This window comes from Prionailurus bengalensis, chromosome B2, assembly GCF_016509475.1.
Source record: "Prionailurus bengalensis isolate Pbe53 chromosome B2, Fcat_Pben_1.1_paternal_pri, whole genome shotgun sequence".
NCBI lineage: Eukaryota > Metazoa > Chordata > Mammalia > Carnivora > Felidae > Prionailurus > Prionailurus bengalensis.
Window position 1 is genome coordinate 131,496,259 of NC_057349.1, and position 22,507 is coordinate 131,518,765.

The 22,507-nt window shown below is 37.8% G+C and overlaps 1 protein-coding gene across 1 annotated transcript; it reads right to left on the reverse strand.

Annotated features, from left to right (window-relative positions):
• Window positions 1-252: 252 nt before the first annotated feature.
• On the reverse strand, window positions 253-22,106 carry FBXO30 (F-box protein 30). Its single transcript, XM_043592542.1, has 3 exons — window positions 21,898-22,106; window positions 11,761-13,798; window positions 253-7,092 (listed from the first exon to the last, which is right to left on the reverse strand). The coding sequence occupies exons 2-3, from the start codon at window positions 13,780-13,782 to the stop codon at window positions 6,889-6,891; spliced, it is 2,226 nt and encodes a 741-aa protein (XP_043448477.1). The 5' UTR covers window positions 13,783-13,798; window positions 21,898-22,106; the 3' UTR covers window positions 253-6,888.
• Between the last annotated feature and the right edge of the window lie 401 nt (window positions 22,107-22,507).

Genomic DNA, 22,507 nt, shown 5'->3' on the forward strand with positions numbered 1-22,507 from the left:
AGAAAGAGGAGATGAAGGGGAAGAAGTAGCAGTTCCCTGTGTAACCTTAAGCACATTACAACCTTCCCAAATCTAGCCTCCACTGTGCATGGCATGAGTGTTCAATAAATGTGTGTTGAATGAACAAACACGTTGACAATCTCAGCTTTGATTTCTCCAAACAGAAAAGGAGACACTACCTGATCATTCAAGTACCTACCAATCCCAAGACTCAAATGTTTTCCCCATGAGATAATACGAAAGAATACAAAATATATACAAGGGTTCAATTTATTAATTTAGTCTTATGTAATACATCAATGTATTTGCTCTTTAAAAGGAACACAAAGTATAAAACTATAAAAAAATGATCCTGAAAATTATACAAATTGTTTTCAAAGCATGATTTTAAAAACAGACCTTTAAAAAATGTGATTGTGATGTTCTCCAAGGAATCATAAGAAAAGGTAAAAGATGAAAGATGAACATTGACATGGAAGCCAATTTTTCACTGTCCAAATTGTATGAAAATAACGAAATCGTGATGAATTACAACTTCACTTCTGTGCTGTTACCAGGACTTCTGTGATGGGATTCATGAATTTCATCAGGACTTTAAGCTGAATAAATCTGTCAGATTACTAATGCTGTAAATTAATTCTAAACCATAACTTGAGCATTTTATAAACCTTGAGAACAAGGTACTTTTTGGCTTTGGTAAAAATTACCCCTACCCTTCATAATTGTGGTTAAATACATATAAAATTTACCATTTTAAAGTGTACATTTCAGTGTCGTTTAGTACATTCACAATGTTGTACAATCAACACCATCTTCTAGAATATTTTCATCACTAAAACAAAACCAGTACCCATTAAGGAGTCACTTCCCACTACTCCCACCCCTCCCTGCCTGCCCCTCACAAACTGATTCCTGTCTCAATGGATTTACCTATTCTGGATATTTCGTGTAAATGGAATCACATAATTTGTGGCCTTTTGTATCTAGCTTCTTTCATTTAGCATATTTTTCAAGAAATACCATATCCTTTAGCACTTAAGGAGAAACTATTAATGTAAACCATGGAGGAAAAGGATATACTGGAAAACTAAATGACACCTGAGGTAAGTGAATGAGTCAGTGCAATTATCTTTCAGAATGCATTCAAGTTTCCAGGACTGACTGGTGTTTAGACACTGATCAAATGAACAATACAATTTTAACATTTTATATGCAGCATTAAAATCTTAAGAATTCATTTCCACTGAATTAGTAACCATTGAAAGCAATTTATTTCATGTCAGTTTTTCTCACAAGGCTATTGGAATGTTGTAGGGAATTAATACCATTCTCTATTTCAAATCCCTTTCTAATATAAGCCCTAGTTTTTTAAAGTTATCAATTGATATAAAAGACACCCACTTGACATCATTAAATATTCACTGGGTAATTCTATTCTTGAATAGATGTTATACTTGTGATCACTTCTATTTCTATGGTTTGATTTCTTTTAATCAAATAATGTAGTTAAAACTGAATGCTGATACTTCAGTTTTTCGATACTACCAACTTGTCAACTGAGACTTTAAAAGAAGCTAAATATGTTACTTAATCAAATCTAAACTTACTGGCCCAAACTACTAAACATGTGCTGATTAGAAGAAGTTTTTAAAAACTCTATATACTTAATCTACGTTATTTTGATCTCCTGGTCAGAAAATTGAAGCATTAATGACAATTAACATGGAAAAGGGGATTTCAATGAAAAAAAAAAAAAAATTGCAGGACAGCAAAGGGCAATATCTCCGATCTTCAACTTCAATCTTTTGAGCAATAACACATTATTGCTACTGTTTTTATATCATTACATCACTGAATATTAATGCAACAATTAATTTTACTCTTTGAAAGGGGTATGGAAAGCTACCTCTAACCTTTGCCAAAGAATGAACCAACATGTACACCAACCTATGTACCTCTTTAAGGATCTTGTCTGAGAAAAAGATACTTATGGCAATTTATAATAGAAAATGGTAAAAAGTAATGAATTTGCTTTTACTGGGAAAAGATAATTCGATGAGGTGGTGGGTCTTAAGAGTTCAACGGAAATGCAGTTTTAGGACTTTCAAACACATGCACTATTAGCAGCACTAGAACTAGCTACGTACTGAAGAATCACTTCCTATCACAATACTTGCATGCAAATAGATTCATAAAGTGATTTGGAGGATGCCCAAAATTTTATCGGTGAAAAGAAACACTTATGTTGTCGGTTTGCTTCAAAAATACTTTTCTTCACAGTAAACAACACTCAGACCAGAAAATGTCAAAAAGAAAAAAAATTATAGGAGATTCATATCAATGACTTTTTACTGTATTTCCACAGAGTACATTCATGAGACATCCTGGTAGCCCATTTCTTTGCAGTTATTAATGAAAAGTCACTCCCCAAATAACATATTTGAATGTCAAACATTCTGAATACAAAATGTCAGTTTTGAAATGTTCTAAGGTAAAAAAAAAAGTACCTCAAGGTGTATCTCCATTAATATAAGTCAAGATGTATTAAAATCTACTTGGCCAATTCGTGATTATACGTGCAAATAAATATACATATAAACAATAAGCCTATATAGAATTTTACCAATCACAGATGCAAAAAAATACTTGGCAAAAACTCAGCAAAAAACCTAGTTTTTGTAAAGGACTTTCCGAACAACACACATACTTAGTTTCTTTCTAGTTTTTTTCCTCTTGGTATTGCCCAATATTTCTTTCTAAAACACTTATTAGGAATCAAATATGCCAGGCAACAACATTTTCCAAAGTAATTTCCTTATATCTAAATGTCCCTTCTTTCTGGATTAGTAAAGTAGAAAAGTAAACCCGGTGAGGACACATTTCTCTGAAATATCCCCACACAATCATATCCCCATACAATCATCAGTACCTGAACTTTGAGTACCTCGATTTTGTCATCATTAGAACAGAAACTTGAAAGGACTTATCTTTTGAACTTACTTTGATCTTTTAAATCAAAGAAAATAATTACATAAAAAGTGACATTAAAACAAAACCATCCTTCCTCTCCCTTATTTTATTTAGAAAGAAGTTTACAAGAATTGGTCTTTGCTTACACAGCTCAAAACTTGTTTGGAAATCAGATTTAGGTCAAATCCTAACAAAACCCATCACTGAATTAAATTAAATACAATGGATGAGTCACTCATGAGTTGATTTTCTTTAAAGGGATAACTAACATTCCCTTACTTTCTAGGCCTCATGAACCTGTTAGGTAAGATTACTTAGAGGAGTATCTAGATAATCAAACACATATGAGAGAAATCCTTCCCAGGGGAGACTTTGTCCTTTGGCCAGTCTACTAAGAGACTGAGGGCTAGCTGCTTTCTTCTACTGCAACCCTAAACCTCCACCTGCAGGGGACCCAATCCTGTCACCTTCTGACATGGTGTGTCATGCATGAAACAATTTTTAAATGTCTGCATAACTATTCCTTAGAAAATTTTTACAATTAATAAATCCTAGATCTTTTCAGGTTGGGATACAAAATATGAAGAAATCTATTTTGCTTCTAAATGCCAAAAACTGCAAATTGCTAGAGGTTAACAATATGCTATCAATATAGTAATGGAAACTACCATATCGTCAAGGGATACGGAAGTTTTGTTGAAAACCTCATTATCTGTGAAGTTACTAAGATCCTAATATCCACTGTCAATAACAGCAACTACATTGATGGGATATGTAGCATAGGCTCAAAGACTAAAAAAAGATTACCAGATTATCAACCTTTAATATCTCTAAATGATAGGGTTGAAAGGATTCCTACAAATATTTTTGTAGGATTTAATCCAGTATGTCTACGTCTACTCTTTTTGTTTATCCTAGAAATCTAATATGTTCACATGACTCTGCAACCACTAAACAAGAATGGATGATGACAAGGCTAAAGGTTAATGCTAATGAACTGTAAGTTGCACTGCAATTTACTTTGAACAGAAGAAACACAAGTGAAATACTAGTAATAACACTAGTAAAACTGAAACACTAGTAAGTCCTAGTTTTTTAAAAAAATGTCCAACCACCATGGCACCCAATGTATTTTGTCATACAGCTATAAGATTGACACAACACACATCACCTAATTTAACCATTAATAACAAATTACCATTACTCTTAATTTTGGATTACACGTGTGTATATACTCAAACATACCGACTCCAATAGTACATCATTCAGGAGAATAGCTGGCATGTCCCAGGCTCTTCTCTAAGTTCTCAGACTCACAGTGCATCAGAATCACCTGAAGGCTTTTGTTAAAGCAGACTGCTGTTTCCTTCATAGAGTTTCTGATTAAGTCTACAGAGAGACCCAAGAATCTGCATTTCTAACAAATTCCCAGATGATCCTAGGAACCCCTACTGTTAAGTGACCTGTGAGTCTCAAAAGGCAATTACAGAGACAGAAAAGATAGAGAGAGAATGAGAAAAACAGACACATGCAGTTCTAGGGAAGGAGGCAGCAGATAAAATTTAATACAGGTATTTCCTTCCATCCTGACACCTGCCCTTTATCTTGGTCAGAAAAAACTAAGAAATCAACAGACTCTCAAATGACAACTGACACACAAACCTTTTCACGCTTAAACACCTAGATAGATTGTTCCCATTACAAGTTTTAGAAAAACAATATAGCCAGAAACTCTTCAGCCTTTCAATACCCCTAGATGAGACTAATTTCAGGAAGACACTGAAAAGGCACAGAAAGTCAATGAGTTTTCCATATTAAAAAAAAAAAAATGCCCACCAGTAAAACAAGGGTGAGCAATGATAATCAACAAACTTTTACAACATGCACAAAATGTACACTTATTAGAAACACTGTGTTTGGAATTTCTCAAACAAGTATTAAAAGTTTATTTCAAAGAAAGTTTTTCTTTTTAAGTTACTGAGCCACATAAAGGGAAAATATTAATTTTATTAGAATTTGAACAAATGCTGCACAAAGAAAACATTTTAACAAAATCATATGGTGGCATAACAAACAAAAAAGAAAACAGCCAAAGATGTGTAAAAGAAATATAAGGTGGAAAACTGTTAAATATCTCATGATCCAGTGTGGAAACAAAAAGTCTAAACTTAAAAACCAAACAAGCACAACCATAAAACAAAAAGTTAATGTTTGTGCTATCCTAACCAGACACATTCTTCAGCAAAACTTTAAAAGGCAGAGTTATATTTTACAGTATTTGACATCATATTTCTGACTTTTTTCACAGAAATGGTATAGAATTCAATCTCACAGTTGAAGTTTCAACATGGAGAAATAATTATTCTATTAATTAAAATGACAGGTGAGGCAAAACAACTGATTAGCCTTTAATGCTATACTTCCAACTGTAATAAGGATGTGATCCAACCAAAAGAAGTCTTAAGTAGTTGAGAGTTTTTTTGCTACTGCCCAAGGAACACCTCTGCCCAGTCTGATTGCCATATATGGTAATCAAGACCCTAATAACAATAGAGCATTCTCAGGGACAAATGTAAGAAAACATAAGAGAAGTTTGATGTTTTATAGCAAAGTAACTTGTCACCATTTCAGACTACTAAATGCCAGGAGTTACTTAAAACAAATTATTTAAGTATATGTCCCCATCTTTGCAATTTATTTCTAAATACTGACACCGTATATTCATTTTTTTAAACTGATTAATTAACATCAGGTGAATTATGGTGTATATCAATTTGAAAACTATAATAAAGTACCTCAACAATAAGACTTTGAGTATTTTTCTGTTATACCTTGATCTTTACACAAAGATGCAATTCTTACTATTTTGGTAGTGAAGTCTACGGGAAATAAACTTGGAAATGTTTTAAAGAGATTGTCAACCAAGACAGGTTTCTCCATTTCATGATTGTCATCTTACAAAGACACCGAATTTCACATTGTTAAACGTCTTAAAACAATATAGTTGTGATTTATAAAAACGCAAAATTTTAAATGCTTAGTTAAGCCCTTTGCATTCTGAATATTTGAAATTTATTCACACAATGTGCCCAACCCAAACTTTAAATGAGGTATATTTTCTTCTCTCCAAATATCAGGAACCTAGCAAATGCAGAATATGATGAACAGTTTCAAATTAAAATAAATTCACAGGCTTTTTGTTTTCACTTTGACCTGTCATAAAACACACTGCCATGAGTCTTTGGATGCGGTGTCTAACAAAAACGAAAAGTTGCATATGGTCATTCTCTGTATGAGAGCTGCAAATATATAAGGTGAAAATATTTTTGTGAGTCTTTTTAAAACATGATAAATGCATTACCAAACATCTGTCATGATTTTAAATATTACCTAAATATATATTAAAGATCATCTGTGTTTCAGCAATTGTATAAGGGGAGCACTAGAAAATAAAAATCTTATAATGATCTTACGGCAGTCCTTAAGCAATTGAATGTTTTCATCTGAAAAACAAATGCTGAAAAAATCTGATTCAAAGTTTTGCTTTTTGAATGCATGGGTTATAACCCACAGAAAACATGAGGAATAAATTGTTTGGTCAGGATCTTGTTAGTTTAAGAAGCAAAAAATTTAAAAACCAAAATATGCACACCATTAAAAATACTAGTTCTGAAAACTATGTAGCTAAAAATGAAATCACCCTGTCCAGCAAGTTCCAAAAATTTCACACATTTCAAACATTAAGGCAACTTTTTTCCAACTAAACAGGACTTTATAAAAATATATGTCACTTCAAAACATTATATACATAGTGGCAATAAATTTAGCTAGTTGTAATCTTTAATACAATAAAGTGTCACATATGACAAACAAATTATACTAGGTGCTTGCATGTATGTGCAAGTGGAGTTACAGTCTCTAAAGTACAGGTTTTAAAACTGAGCGAAGTGAACGTCCTTCTTTAGTGAGTTCTCGTGTCACACACATACACGGCAGTGGGATTGCTTCCTCCCGTTTCTCTACAACATTGTAACTGCATTTCTTCAAGTGGTCAGCCATGCTTAGGATGTCAGCAAATTTCCATTCATTTACAGAACAAAATGCAGTACTGAATCGCCATACCTAAAAGAAAATTCTACTTCAGATTTAAACAAGTCAATTTACAGGAATCAAAATACACTTCTTGGTCCAACTGCAGACGTTTGTACTGTTAGAGAAATAGCCAATATAATGTTTCAAGCAGTTAGCTACAAAACTGTAAATGAGTAAATCCATTTGGAGGCAAATCTGTTTATCAAATACCTGTAAATCACTTCTATGACATCATGATCTCAATAAATGCAGTAACCAAAAATAATAAAAGAAAAAACTCAACATTAAAAACTACATCCAACTAGACTTATTAAGCAATTTTTAAAAAATCATAACCTTGTTAATTCAGAGCTACTTCCTAAAATAATATATTGTACATTCTTTCATCCTATCCAATTGGCCACAGAGAACTATTCAGAGTCTGCAGATGCTGACAACACACATTATTATTTTTTTCCCCAAGTGTTTCTCCCATTCCTATTACACTATATGAAGTATGCCAAAAAATACACTATTTAGAAGTACCCAAGGTACTTCGTAATATTCATGAATACAGGTACTTCAATTTATTCAAAATGTTTCTAAAAAATTTACATAAAAAAGCTTTTGTAAAATGAGTCAAATTTTATTCCAGATCATTGTAAAATGCATTTCTAGGCAAAATATCCACTTGCTATCCCTATTCATGTGTCTATTGGCAAAAATATGGGCTACGTCCCCTTTTGCTCACTCAACAGCTCCAAGCCCTGAACAATGTTACCTTATTGGTCTAGCAATGACAGTTGTGACCCCTTCTCATCTTTACAGTTCTAAATATAAAGCTACCTGAACACAGGTGACAAGCAAGAATGGAGGACAGACTCAGGTAACAAGCATGAATGGGACAGATCAGGCCTAGGCCTTCTAGCTAAGCTCATCAACAGGCACATGTGGAAGAACACTGAATACAATATAAACAGCAGATAACTCTAGAAAGTAGCAGATTTCAGAAAAGACCTCAGCACTCACTCATTAGAGCGTCTCAGGTAAGGAGGGCAATGTCTTCCAGGGTGGCCAGATGCCTTCAAATTCTGTGGGAACACTTAGTTGTCAGCTGGCAATAGAGGTCACCGCTGTTCAGCACAGAGGGTACTTACTCCCTGTATCCCTTGGGGTCATACCAACCATTCCTCCTGCATGGAGTTATTTCCTATGAGTCTGAGAGAGCAGCTACCAACAGACATTACAAATGTCATCAGCATCCCTTACGATCCCCTATAGCTATGAAACTAGAGGAAGAATTAGGAGTTTTGTTAAACTTCAGCAGAACAAATTCGTTTAAGATTCAATGGTGGCAGACAGCCTCCCTACTTCCACACAATTAATTAAGAGTCTGGTGAAACAAACTCAGGAAAAACTGGATGATTCCCACCTCCTGATGACAAGGTTTCTTAGTCATGAGCCAATTGTTCTTTCAAAAGTATTCCTCAAGTACATTAGTGCCTGCTATATGGCGGTGCTGTGCTAGGCAGTAGATATTTTAGTTCCCAGAGTCTCACTTCTCAAGGAACTTACAGTCTGATGAAAAAAACCTGACAATTCATCAGTGAATTACAAAACAGCAGAGCGCTCTAGTAGGGGAACATAACCAGGCGCCACACGAACACAGAGCAGCGCACCTCCCTGAAGGCTTCAGTGTGGGGTGGGGATTCCAGAAGGCTTTCCTGAGGAAGTAAGATCTGTAGAGTAAGCAGGAAATATAGCGAGAAGATGAAGAACGCAAATTCCAGAGACAGGTTCCCTAGGTCTGAATGCATCAATTAGTTGGACAAGTTACTTAACTTCTCTAAACTTCAGTTTTTTCATCCATAAAACAGGGACAGTAGATTAAATAAATTAACAGAAGTAAAATGCTTATTAGCATACTGTCAGGCATATTGCAAATGTTCAAATGTAGGTATTGTGTTAGGGACAACATACTCGAAGGCTGTAAGTGAAGAACGCAAGAAAGAAAACATCAGGAAACTGTAAGTAAGTCAACATAGGTGGAATATAAGAACAAGAGGAAACTGAAGACATTAAGATTTATAATATGAATCTTACAATTTGAGATTATAAAAAAGTCTTAAATGTTTCATTAAGGAATCTTTCTCTATCCTGGAGCAATAAACAAACATGGAAGTTTTTGGTTTTTTAAATTTTTTCTCAATGTGGATTTATTTTTGAGAGACACAGAAAGACAGAACATGAGCAGGGGAGGGGCAGAGAGAGAGGGGGACACAGAATCCAAAGCAGGCTCCAGGCTCTGGACATTTAGCACAGAGCCTGTTGCAGGGCTTGACTCACGAATGGTGAGATCATGACCTGAGCCAAAGTCAGATACTCAACTGACTGAGCCACCCAGGTGCCCCAAAGTATCTTGTTTTTTAAAAAAAAAATTTTTTTAATGTTTATTCATTTTTGAGAGACAGACTGTGAGCAGGGGAGGGGCAGAGAGACAGATCAAGTCATGATGTCACCTTGAGTTCGAGCCCCACGTCGGGCTCTGTGCTGACAGCTCAGAGCCTGGAGCCTGCTTCGGGTCCTGTGTCTGTCTCCCTCTCAACCTGCCCTCCGGCCCTGCTCATGCTGTCTCTCTCTGTCTCAAAAATTAATAAACATTTGAAAAAATACATATATTTCTAAGGTGCGTGGGTGGCTCAGCCGATTGAGCGTCTGACTTCAGCTCAGGTCATGATCTCGCCATTTGTGAGTTTGATCCCCACACTGGACTTGCTCCTGTCAACCTGTCAGCTCAGAGCCCAATTTGGATCTTCTGTCCACCCCCCCACTGCCCTTCCCCCCCCCACCTCTCTCTCTCTCAAACAATGAAACATTAAAAAAAATACTTAAAACAAGAAAATATTTCTCACTCTAGTCCTTACGGAGAGAATATGCTGGAGAAGGACCCAATTAGGAACAGAAACCCAGTTAGGCTCTCTTACGGTAAGCAAGAGAGCTGAAGGGGACAGAGCTAAGGAAATGGCAGTGGAAACAATAAAACAAACCGGAGTGGTATGAAGAAGGGAGACTCAGGAAGACTTTGTGATTACGTAGACGTGGAAATAAAGAGGGGAAAAAGAAGTCAACCCTACCTCCCAAACTCCTAGTTTAGGCAATCTGATAGATGATAAGGCCACCTGCTGAGATTAGGGGGGATAGAGATGTAGATGTAGAGTAGGTTGGACATGCTGAGTTTGATGGCCCTGTGAGACAGTCAAGTGGAAATGTCCAGGAGATGCTTGTACAGTCTAGAGTTCAGGAGAAAGCAGCCAGGATACAGATGTGGGAGTACTCTGCGTAAATGATGGCAATTTAAACTCCAAGAGTAGATGAGATTTTCTGCAGGAACAGAATTCCCAGAAAGTATGTTACCTCATAGGTCAATACTAATGAGCAAGGACAAAAAGAGACCACGCTCAGAGTATCCCATCCCGAATGGGAGAAAGACACCACGTCACCTGTATGTGTATGCAGGTACACAGCAAGTATGAAACCTTCTGCCACTAGAATTCCCATTTGCGAAAAAAATGATAAAATAGTGTATTCATTTGTTGGTCAAAGCTTCACGAGAGCACAAAAGATGCTGAAAAACTGGAGCAAATGAATAAAAGTCAGAGAAAACCTAAAGGTGATAAGAACAAAGTAGCTAGAGATTTGAAACCTGTGCAACCAAGGTGAAGATTCTTCCACTTTATAAAATGCAAAATGTCACATTATAAATGTTCTAAAATGAAAATCTGCAACAGAAGATACTTGTAATGCCTTCTAGTTTCTCTTAGATGGTACCTCAGAAAGTGGGCAAAAGTAGGGGCCACAGGGTGGCTCAGTCGGTAGAGCATGCGACTCTTGATCTCAACGTTGTGCGTTTGAGCCCCATGATGGGCATAAAAATTACTTTAAAAAAATAATTAAAAAATTATAAAGATAAAAAGAAGGTGGACGGAAGTAGACTTTTCACAAGAGAAAATGGTGGAGCCAGGATTCGTTCCCAGGTCGGCCTCAATCCCCAGCACAAGTCTCCAATATGCAACACTCTCTTGTACAGTCCTACATCCAGAGCCCCCACCCCTAGTATCAAGTCCAACTACCCTACTCTTACCTCACTTCAACCTAACACATTTCCACATCTATCCATTTATGCTCTCTATCCCCACAAATACTCCACTGATCACTTACTAATAGAAGCACTTGTAACTTTTTTCATCTCTCCCTATTTAAGTTCTACCTGAAATAACCAAATTCTAAGAAAGAAATTGCTAGGAATGGAAAGAAACTGCCAATTGTAAGCAGTGAAAAACCTTGTCCTCGCTTCCTTCATCGTCCTATAGTGAAAATGTTTCAGATGGAACTCAAAATAGAAGGTGGTTAACATGGATTCAAAAGGAGTTGTTACGGAAGAATTGAATAAGGACAGAACTGCTCAACTAAAAAAACACAAGTGGCCTCTTACACATCAGAATGCCAAATTAGAACTCAATACTGGGATGTCTGCAGTAAATATGTGATTATGACAAACAATTCTAGCCTAGTTTTCTATTAACTATCATTATGTTTAAAAAGTCTGTCAGATTGAAGAATGGTCAATTTTTCAACAAGATCTTAATTTTATTAATTCTGCAACATTAAGTGTCTACCATATGTCAATTAAGGAGATGATACAGTTGAGATTAAACTAACCTTTTCTTTTATTTGCCATGATGAATTTCCTTCTGGATACTTCTTTTTCCCCCACTGCAGTATGACCATTCCACGCGACTGAAGCAGGCTGCCACATACATCCCTCATTAACTTGGATACACATGAGAGCTGGCATAAACTGAAGCCATCAAGAAAGCCTGCAATATGTTGTAGGACCTCAAAAGGAAGACTACTTAGATGGTCACTATGTAATCCCAACACACAGTTTCTAGCAGGCTCCACTAATACTGTAGATACACAAGGCTGAACTCCAAATGACCTCAAATGGCGGTCATGTATAATCTTTGCTCCTTGGGTTGATGGACAAAATCTACGCTGAGAGTAGGTACAACCATAATATGCTAAAGGACACCTCTGTTCCATCCAGCCATTGAGTCCAGCATGAATGTCACCATGCACATTCTTAAAATGGGAAGAAAATTCTTTTCTTCTAAATAACTGTCCACAAACAAATGTAAACATTGAACGCTGCTTGGGTTGATACCTAGCGACACATTCCAATACTAAATCCAGCCCAAGTGTCTGAAAAGGACTTGGATTTGAAAGCTGTGGATTGGCATGATCACAAGCAGAAGCTGAAGCTATCTCCCCAACCATTGTATTTGTAGCTAATATTGCAGATGGAAGTGAAAAAGTCTGAGTCCCAAAATCAATGTGATATACATCAACCATGCGACTATCAGATATACCCCTCCCACCTGGAGAATCTCCTAGACAAAACAGTAATGCTGCTGTGATTAGATCTATTCCTTGGAGGCCCATTGGATCTTCTGCAACTTCCAAATCTGATGTATCTACTGCTTTATCTTCTTTTGGTTTGGACCAACATGAATTAGAAAGAAATTTGAATGAAGGAGGATGACTGAAAGATAAGACATCCACATTCCTCAAGTCCCCTAAGTCTACTTTTCTCCAACACAATTCTCCTTCATGCTCACCATCTGGCATGAGGATGTGCTGAACTGTGCCATTAGGCAAAGCATTAAGTTGTGCTGCTACTGAAAGTGAACTGGAAGGATCTGAAGTGCCATCTGATGCTATACATTCTCCATTTGTTAAGTTACTTTGTTTTGAATCACCATGTAATTTCTGACTTTGGTCTATGGCCTGTGTACATATATTTTCCAAAGAAAAGCCATTACAAAGAGCAGAAGTGCCATAAGAACTGGTGTTCGAGTCATACAATAAATCACTTGAGCCATTTTGTTCAGACTGGAAATTCAGACTTGCGTCATTATGATCAATTCCACCTACTGCTCCTATCTCCTCCTCATAAAGATGGTCCTGGTCTTTCAAGTGTCTATTCTGCAAGCTTTCTCTGGCATTTTGCTCTTCATTCACTTCATTTGGGGAAGCACAAAGACTTGTACTTAACATGCCAATGTCTCTTGTGGCGGTATTCAGGATATCTAAGGCAGCAGCCAAACTTCTGGTTGTTTCTACAGTAGCTTGATAAAGTGCACCATAAGATTCTTCATCAACAGATACCAAACCATTAGTATGTGGTATTTCCGGGACACTTGATTTAACTGAGATTTGTTCTCTAGGTTCTGCCACTTTATCAGTTGCTTTTGACATCATGGTGGCTACTTTGAGAGACTCTAAGAGCATCCTTTGGTCTTGAAGGGCCAAGGCCATATCTAATTGTGCCACTTCATCGACATCTCTGCTTAGATTTTCATACGATTTCCGATCTGCGTAACTAACTGGCCATCGGTTCCACTCCATAGTACAGCACACCACACTTGCAGGACACATTTCCAGATGTTCAGCAACTTTATTTCGAGCCATTGTAAACGGACATCCGAAATCACTATTTAAGCAAGGCACTCGTTCAAATGGACATAAAAGTCGATGCTCATCAGCTTTACAAGAATGGAAAACTGCTCCACAAACCAGAGGACAACCAATCAAGTCACAGGAAATCCCAGGCTCCGGTCTGATCATACACCGTCTACTGACACAAGTCACACAGTGTGAATGCTGCAGCTCCTCCTCCATAATGGCCAGTCCAGCTCTAGTTGTTGAGACGGAAAAAAGATAAGAAGTTAGGCAAAAAGTGGTCGATTTTTAAAAATTGTTGAATAATATAAATCAAGTCATAAAGGTGTACTGACTTACTGCAGGATGAAATACATACAATAAACATATTTAACAAGTTTACTTTACATACAATCAGTCCGTCTTGAAACAATTTAAGCACTTCAAAGAACCGCAGTTCATTTCCATATATCATATAACAATATGCCTAAAGAGGTCAAGTGTTTCAAAATGTAATACTTGAATTCTAGTATACTATGTAGTATATAAATTGATGCCAAAAACAAATTAATGCATGTCTAACTTCTAAATTCCAAGAATGTTTCAGCTTTTATTTTTTAAGACTGATTCTGAAGCACCCAGACTGCAGAAATCTCATCATTTCTTAAAAGGGAATGATCTGAATTTCATGAATATACTTAACTAAAAGTATTAGAAGCTTTTGTTTTATTCCCTCTAAATATATGAATTCATTTAGGATTTCGTCTATTGATCACTCCTTCTACATAGTGATCATCATAGTGAGCCTTAATTAGAACAGAGGGAATTTACCCACAAAACCTAAGTTCCAGTTCAATTGGTGGTTATGGGCAAATCACTTACTTCTGAGGGTCACAGTTTCCATTCATCCATCAAACATCTATTTATTGTTTAACTAGTATGCACCAGGCACTGTGTTTGGTGTGGCAATATAAAGATTATTAGTAAGACGTGGTGCCTCCTCTCAATGAACTACAGCAGGTCAGAGACACAACAGTAAAAATCATGTCACATCATTATGTGACCGATTTGACAGAAGTAGAATGGTAACACGGAGAACGTAATTATCAGCGTGGTAGGGGCTAGAGAATTCACAGTAGTCTTGAAAGACGGGAAATCTTAAGCATAGGAGGGGAGACTTGGAAAGGTAGGGAAGTACTATTCAATGTTGAAGTAATGACATGTAAATACAGAAAAGTAAGAATTGGCAAAACATATTCAGGGAACTTGAAGTTTCCTAGTGTTGCTGGATCATGAGGTGAAACACTACATAGCTGTGGGAGATGAGGCAGGATAGTAGAAATAAAGCAAATCATTAAGACTGCGCTATATGCTACTCTCAGGAGGTCAAACTTTAAGTAATAGGAAGTCACTGAGGATTTGAGCAAAGAAATAGTATCTATAAAACATTAGGAGGGGTTTACAGATACCTAATGGTCTTCCCTGCCTTTATCAAGAAAAATTTTATACAAAAATAAGAGAAAACATCAGCAAAATATACTGATATAATTACTGACACTATGCACTGTATTCTTTTTCTCTAATCTTCAACATCTTTATTGACTTGTTCCTATGAGCAGTAAAAACTTAAAAAACTATTTCATCTTTAAAAACCTAAATAATAAAACAATATCCTCCTTCTACTACTATTCTTTTTTCCTAGTCAAGCTTTCAGAAGGGAAGAAAACAAAAACAAACCTTCAACTCTCCCATGTACTCTTCTGCCCTCTAATCAGTCTTTATTTTTACCACCAGTCATTAAAATGGCTCTGAGATCCTCAATGCTAAATCCAAAGGGCATTTTTTCCAGACCTCACCTTCCTTGGCCATTTCCTTTATTATGCTGACTATTCCCTCCCTTTTGACATATTTATCTTTCCTACAGTTTTCAAGATGTCACATTTCCCGGATTTCGTGCGCCCCCCTGCCCCCATCTCTTTGATTATTCTTTAATCTTTTCTTCTAAAATATTTCTCTTCTTCAGGGAGCATGTCATTTCTTGCTCATTCTATACATTCCCCTTGGGTGCTCTCAATTTCTCAAAAGCTTCAATTACCACCCATATGCTGAAAGCTTATCTATACCACTTGCCCGGACCCCTCTTCCAAACTTTAGATCTGTACAGCCGATTGCTTATTATACATCTCTACTTCTACATGCACAAGCAACTCATCTCAACATTTCCCAAATTAAATTACATTGTAACAGATAATAATTTTCTGGGGAAGAAGTCGATTCTTAGCCTATTTTCTTCACTTCAGGGCATAAAAGATTACTAGCTCTCTGACATATTTTTCCATAAATTCTACCTGGGTTCCAGGTGGCTAATGTAAACTAACTACTCCCAAATTTGCTTTTTATTTTTCTCCAGTCCAGGGTTGATTTTTGCCAAACAATAACAAAAGTCCACCTAATACTGACAGAGCTCTTGATTAACTGGAAAAATTTCTGAGTTGGTATTATGGCACTTACTGATGCCTGGAGGGTAAAAACCAAAGCACACATTTAACAAGAAAACTGTATCTTTAAATTGTGTTTAAAAATTACAAATTATGAGTTAAATACTTCTGCATGTTTATCCCCATAAGTTTTACAGGTTAAGACAGAACCTGTATGTTAAATACACACATGCTCACAGAGTCATAATAGAAGAAAAGACAACACTAATGATGACAAACATTTGTAAATTGAGCAGAGGTTCAAAGAGAAATGTTAGTAAGAATTAAGACAAATTTTACTGAGTGATTAGATTGTGAAAACAGCTGTAGCTTTCTTATTTTGCAATAAGACTGAGTTCTTCTCACGTGCTGAGGGGTTATAAGCTTGACTGTTACCAAGAGAGAACCTAAAAATACATGCAGTTCTAAAGAAGTGACCACTGCTCTCATAACTTGTAGAAACACTTTATGTTATGTGCACATCACATGACCACACAGGCAGAACACATCTCAAAAACATCACTTAATTCTAAAATAGCAACAGCTACAAACAACTAAGTTAAATGCAAAACAGCGACAACTTTGAAAGGAAGATGCAGAAGGGCTCTCAAGCTTCACAATAGTTTGTTCCACACTACTCCCCTCGGAATAAGAAAAATGTTTTTAAAAAAATAAAAAGAAATAAAAGCATCCACAGCAATGAGTCTACAATATTTATTTACTGAAGTAGACTTCGAAGGAAAAAAAAAACACTAATTATGTACCAATTTTATCCCTGATGTATATCATTTCATGTAATGTCCCTTAATACTCACAACAACCCAGAGGAAACTGAGGTTCAAAAAGGTTTAAGTGACTTGCCCAAGGTCATCCACCTAGTAAGTGGCAGAGCTAGGATTTACGTCTGTATCTGATCAATGCACACGGACAACAACAGATATGTTTACTCATAAAAGCTTAAGAAAATAGGCAGTACACTTCAGTAACTGGTGATCCAATTTTAAGATGTTATTTGAGGAATGGAGATTACACAACTTTGCTTGTAGTTTATTCCAACACTTAGTCACCCCCGTGGTCAAGAAGTCTTTCTGGTCCTTTGTAATTACAATAGCACATAACTTCACTTTGAATATAAGTGTTTAAAACTACTTTTAAAATAACCTACATTTGTAATACTCAGTATAAACTTATGGAACAAGAATACAAATTTAACAATTCTCAAAACGGCCATATAAAGTAGGAATCAAGTTCAATTCCATTTTACAAGTGAATATATTCAAAAATAAGTTAAGAAAATGCACTAGATAATATCCAAAGTGTATTCTGGGGTAGAATCCTCAGCTTAAAAATTTTAAACTTCCAGATCCATTCTTTTTCTAATCAAGATCATCACCAAATTAAATATACCTCCATAAAGTATTTTATAATTGGTCATAAATCCTGTGAAATGGGTTTAAAGCATCCGTCCCTGACTTATCAGCTGAACAGTGACACAGCAGACTCAGTAGAAAACAAGTTGCTAAAACTGAGCCTTCAAATTAAAGATAAGCTTAACTGAAAACTCAGTATTAAGTTTTCTTAAACTCTCTTTAAAAAGAATCTTAACATTCCATATAACATCTCTTTTAATTTACACTTAAAATTGAATGACTGGGAAAAGTCTCATTAGACTACAAAATGTTTGTAAATGATTAAATGCTTTACAATAGTGTCAATTTTCTCCAACAGAAATTCTTGGCCAACTCATACTCTCTGACTGACAAGCAATCCATAAAAATAGTTTTTAAGACATGCCATTTTCCCATACAGTGAAATGAGGCCTTGTCATTTAAGGCTATTTCTAGACATAAAAATAACTGCCCTCAAAAACCCATTTCTTTATTTTTCCAAATTCATCAAAGTAAGTAAGGAGATAAATAAATACAACATTGCAAGTTAGCATGACGTTACAACACTAAGTCAAGTCGCCCAAAGCACTCAACGCAGCTTGTTGCTAGGTATGTCTCTGCTGGCAAGACCCATGCACACACGCACACCTCCCCTCCAACTCCCGCCTGGAATCTTAGGTCGCAGCGTAAATGTTACTTTCCACACACCAAAGACAAGGTATGGATCTCACATTATGCTGTGGGCTCAGGACACTCTGCATTCTTCCTTGGTAATACCAGTCGCAATTCTTTAAGTAAATCGTTATCCTTTAATAACTACCCGCACAGGAAAACTTCAAGCTTCCTGAAGGAGACAGAGCCATCTCTGTCTCATCCATTCTTGTGTTCCCTTATTCCAGACTGTGCCTAATTGGAGCTTCACTTATTTTAGAAACATGAATAAATGAAAGAATTATACTACAAGAAAGAGCCAAATGGATTCCAAAACAAAATGAGATTCCTGATGTCATGGGAGTCTACATACTTCACAAAAAAATACAACATTACAGACCTAGTATTAGACAATCAGACTGAGCCAAAATTACCTCACTGTACCAGCTATAAAAAGTCAGTAATGCTCAAACATTTACTGAGGACCTAAGTTATATGTTCCAAGCATTATATACAGAGTAAACTGACTATGAAAAAAGCAAATCAAAGGGAAAAGGAAGTCAAAGAAAGTTGATTTCAACCTCTCATTATTTTAAAATCTTAAAAAATAATAGTCATAAAAGGTACAGGCGTAAATGTTTGCCTGTATATTGTCCCACTATTTTAATTCCCTAATCGACTCTGTGCCGTTTCAAAAAGAAAAGCAGAGAGAGGTGGAGGTGTGTGCACATGTGCACATGCCTGAGTAGCTATATGGTTAAGAAGCTCCAAAAAGGAAGTGGCATCAGCCTACTGCTTAATGTTACAGCTACTATGGTACTAGATGAAACAGAATTCCACTTAAACAATAAAATGTTGTTTCAATGTAAGGCTGAAAAGGAACAATAGACAGACATGTTCAATTAGTTAACACAAGCCAGTCTACAACTGAAATCTGACATTTAGCAATCAGTTATAAGCGGCTCCAAGCAAGTCTTATGCTACAGTTGGAGGCACTGGTCATAGTAATACAATTAACTGTACAAGTAATATTAAATAGAAACACCTGCTGGGTGATTTGCAGATCAAGCGCAATCAGTATTAAAGACCATAATAAATCTATAACCTCAGTTGGACATCTTATTTCACTGGTTTAAAAAGGAGCGGGAGGGGGGGGTGGCAGTGACTAGGCAAGATTTAAAATCCTCTATCATTAAACTTCCAACTCAAAGCACATGCCCTCCTGATGAGTCCAAAATGGCTAAATGGGTTACACTGTATACATTCTTTGTATTCGATTTTGGTTCGGCCTTTTTATTTATAGAATCATGACCTAATTATATGGAATTTCTTTTCAAATTTTTAACTATTCCCCTTTTGATATAATCAAAACATATATCTTCTAGTCTAAATATGGTCATGAGTAGTTTATTCCAAAGTGAAGTTCTAACTGCTTGCAATGTTCTCCACTAAAAAAGCAAATGAAACTATTACAGACTTAAATTAAAATAATATTAACAAATACTTAATACTCAGACCAGACCTATTTGAGCAGATACTCAGATAAAAATAATCCACCCAAATGGTGGTACTCAGCTTACTGAAATGAGCATCATGGCAGAGGGGAATGGGCTTCTAAGGAATCTCAGCTTTGTGACCTTGAGGCTATTACTCTATTGTTAAAACAACCTGGAACTCTATAAAGGTTAGTTATAATTATATGCGCCCAACAGGATACAATGTATTCCTCAGAAAAAGATGTACTTCACTTTACACAACAGCCACATTTACATACACAAAGCTTAATGTAAAATAATGTTTTATATCAAGTCATTTATAATTATAAAGCTTACCAAAAGCAACCGCATGAGGAAACAACCTATGTTAACATTATCCACACACACACAACAAGACCTATCCTTTTTATAAAAGATTTCTGGACTGGGTTTTAATTGGGGTATGTCTGTAATTATCTAACTGCCTACAGCATAAAAACCATTAGTCTAATGGTTCACATAGTTCTCACAAAGTTCAATCAAACTGAACATAGTTCATAGTTCATCTCGCATAGTTCATCAAACTGAAATTGAAATTAAATATTTTATATAGCCTTTTCATTGAAGACTTTGTCAAAGAATTCTACAAATACAATGTCCTTTGAATGAAACATGCATAGGAACTCAGTTAAAAGATGTATCCAAAATCATACAAAATAGCACAGGGCTTACCCCACTGAAAGTCACATTTCTGTAATATACTAGATCAAAGAGTAAACACGCATATGTGGTGACCTTAAAGTACCCCTCTAACTATATACATTATCTCAAAGTATTACCACTCTTTCATAGGTATTGTATTAGGATACTTTGTATTTTTTAAAAGTCTCCAATGGTAGACAGGGAGAAATACTGGGTTGAAATTAAACACCTAGCACACTTGGAATGCATAAAAGTTTGCCTATACCAGAAACTTCAGCTCTCTGGTAACACTCACAGAACTCCACCCGCTAACAAGTCCAGAACCACAAAAAAAGCTTATGTCACTGCATTAAAGTACTAGGTAAAAACAAGTTGGCAATGTAAAAGTTGCCAAAACACCATGTTATCCTCAATTAGGCTTCTGGAGTAAGAAACAGTGACTAAGCATAAAGAACAGTGATTCAGCGAAAACTGCATACTGAAAAATTAAACCCTTAGAAAAATCCTAAACATACATTTTATGCTATTCTTTTCCCTTTGCTGCGTCGAAAACTGGAGTGCTACTTTGTAAAACCTTAGCAAACATGAGCAAAGGCAAAAATCTGCTCATGTAACTTACTAGGTCTCTAAAGGATACAACACAGTATTGAAATGCAGCAAAAAAAAAAAAAATAAATTAATTAATTAAATTAAATTAAATTAAGTTTAAAAAGTTTGGGAGGTTTGTATTTAAAGAGTTTTAAGTTAATCTACACGGATATCAGAATGCCCATAAATAGCTTCCTCTTGGATCAGAGTCAACAAAGTAATTACGGAATAAAAGGTCAATTCCTTCCCAACCATCTTTTATCTGGGACTTACGACAGAGCTCAGAAAGAAAAACAAGAGAGGGGAACGGAGTGCAAGAACCATGGTAAACAACATACTGTTCTGCCCGTCTGTCTCTATCCTCCCAAACACACACGTTACAAACATACTCAAAGGAGGTTACTTTGAATTCAACGTGCACTCCGTGGCCTCCTTCCAAGCACTGCTCCACGGACAGGACACAAATAACTTGGAAATGGCCATACCCCTCAGATCCAGAAAATCAGGAAGTTTCTCTTTAATAAGGGCTCTCAGAGGCTAAGGCTAAGATCCGCTCACTACCATGAATGGAAAAGTTACCAACTTCACTCATCCCGTGAAGACAGTAAATAATGCCTCCCAATCTTCCTTTAACCCGTCTGTCCCCAAACAACCCAAGTTTCCCAACGGCAAAAGGAAAGAGAAGCCGGGTGTTCAAGGTTCGGAGGGCTTCCCAAGTTCACCCCCCGCTTCACCCCTCCCTCCCCGGCACACGGACGGACACGCCAGCCAGGTGACACGGGGGTCGCGGCTCGCGCGTGGGTCGCCATTGCTGACCGCCTGCCTCCCCCGCGGGCCGGGCAGGACGACCTGCGCGGACGCCCACGCCGCGGACGCCCTGTGGGCGCGCCAGGCCAGGCCGGCCGGGGACCCGCGGGGCCGGCGCGGGCCGTGTTTACTCCGCCCAGGCCCGGCCCGCCGCCCCCCGAGGCCGCCGCCGCCCCGGCCGCGGGCCTCGCACTGCCCGGCCGCCGCCTCCGTCCCCGGCGCAGCCCGCGCCGCGCCGGCCTCCCCCGCCGGCCTCCCGACACTCACCGCCCCGCGCGGCCGAACCGCGGCCCAGGCCCTGGCTGCCGAGGCCGCCGTGCCCGGCTGCTCCGTGCGGTCCCGGCCGCTCGGCGCCCCACACCCCCCGTGCAGTCCTTCTCCGGGCCTCTCAGCCCCTCCGGGCCGCCGCCGCCTTTTCTCCTCTCCTCCAGCTCCTCCGCCTCCTCCCCTGGCGGCAGCCCTCCTCGCGCGCCCCGCCCCGCTCCGCTCCGCTCGGCCCCGCCCACCCGACCGAGCCCGGCCTCGGCGGCGGCTGCAGTCCCGGCGGAGACGCGCACGCTGAGCCCGGCGGGGACGCGCACGCTGAGTCCGACGGGGACGCGCACACCGCCCACTGATGCTCCACGCGTAGCGGGGGAGTAGAGTCTCTGCAGTCCTGGGCTTCGAGCGCCCAGCCAGGGGATTCCCACCGGGCCCCACGTGGCTCCGCCGTGACGGTGCTAGTTCAAATCCTGTTGGACTTTGGAATCTTGTATTCCTGCGGGGAATCCTAGGCCTGTACTGTTGGAATTGAGGCAGCAGGCCCAAGTACGGTGTCTTGTTTCCCTCCCTACATTGTAGGATAAGCTGCCAGATCCCTTAATTCTCGGTGCGGTGC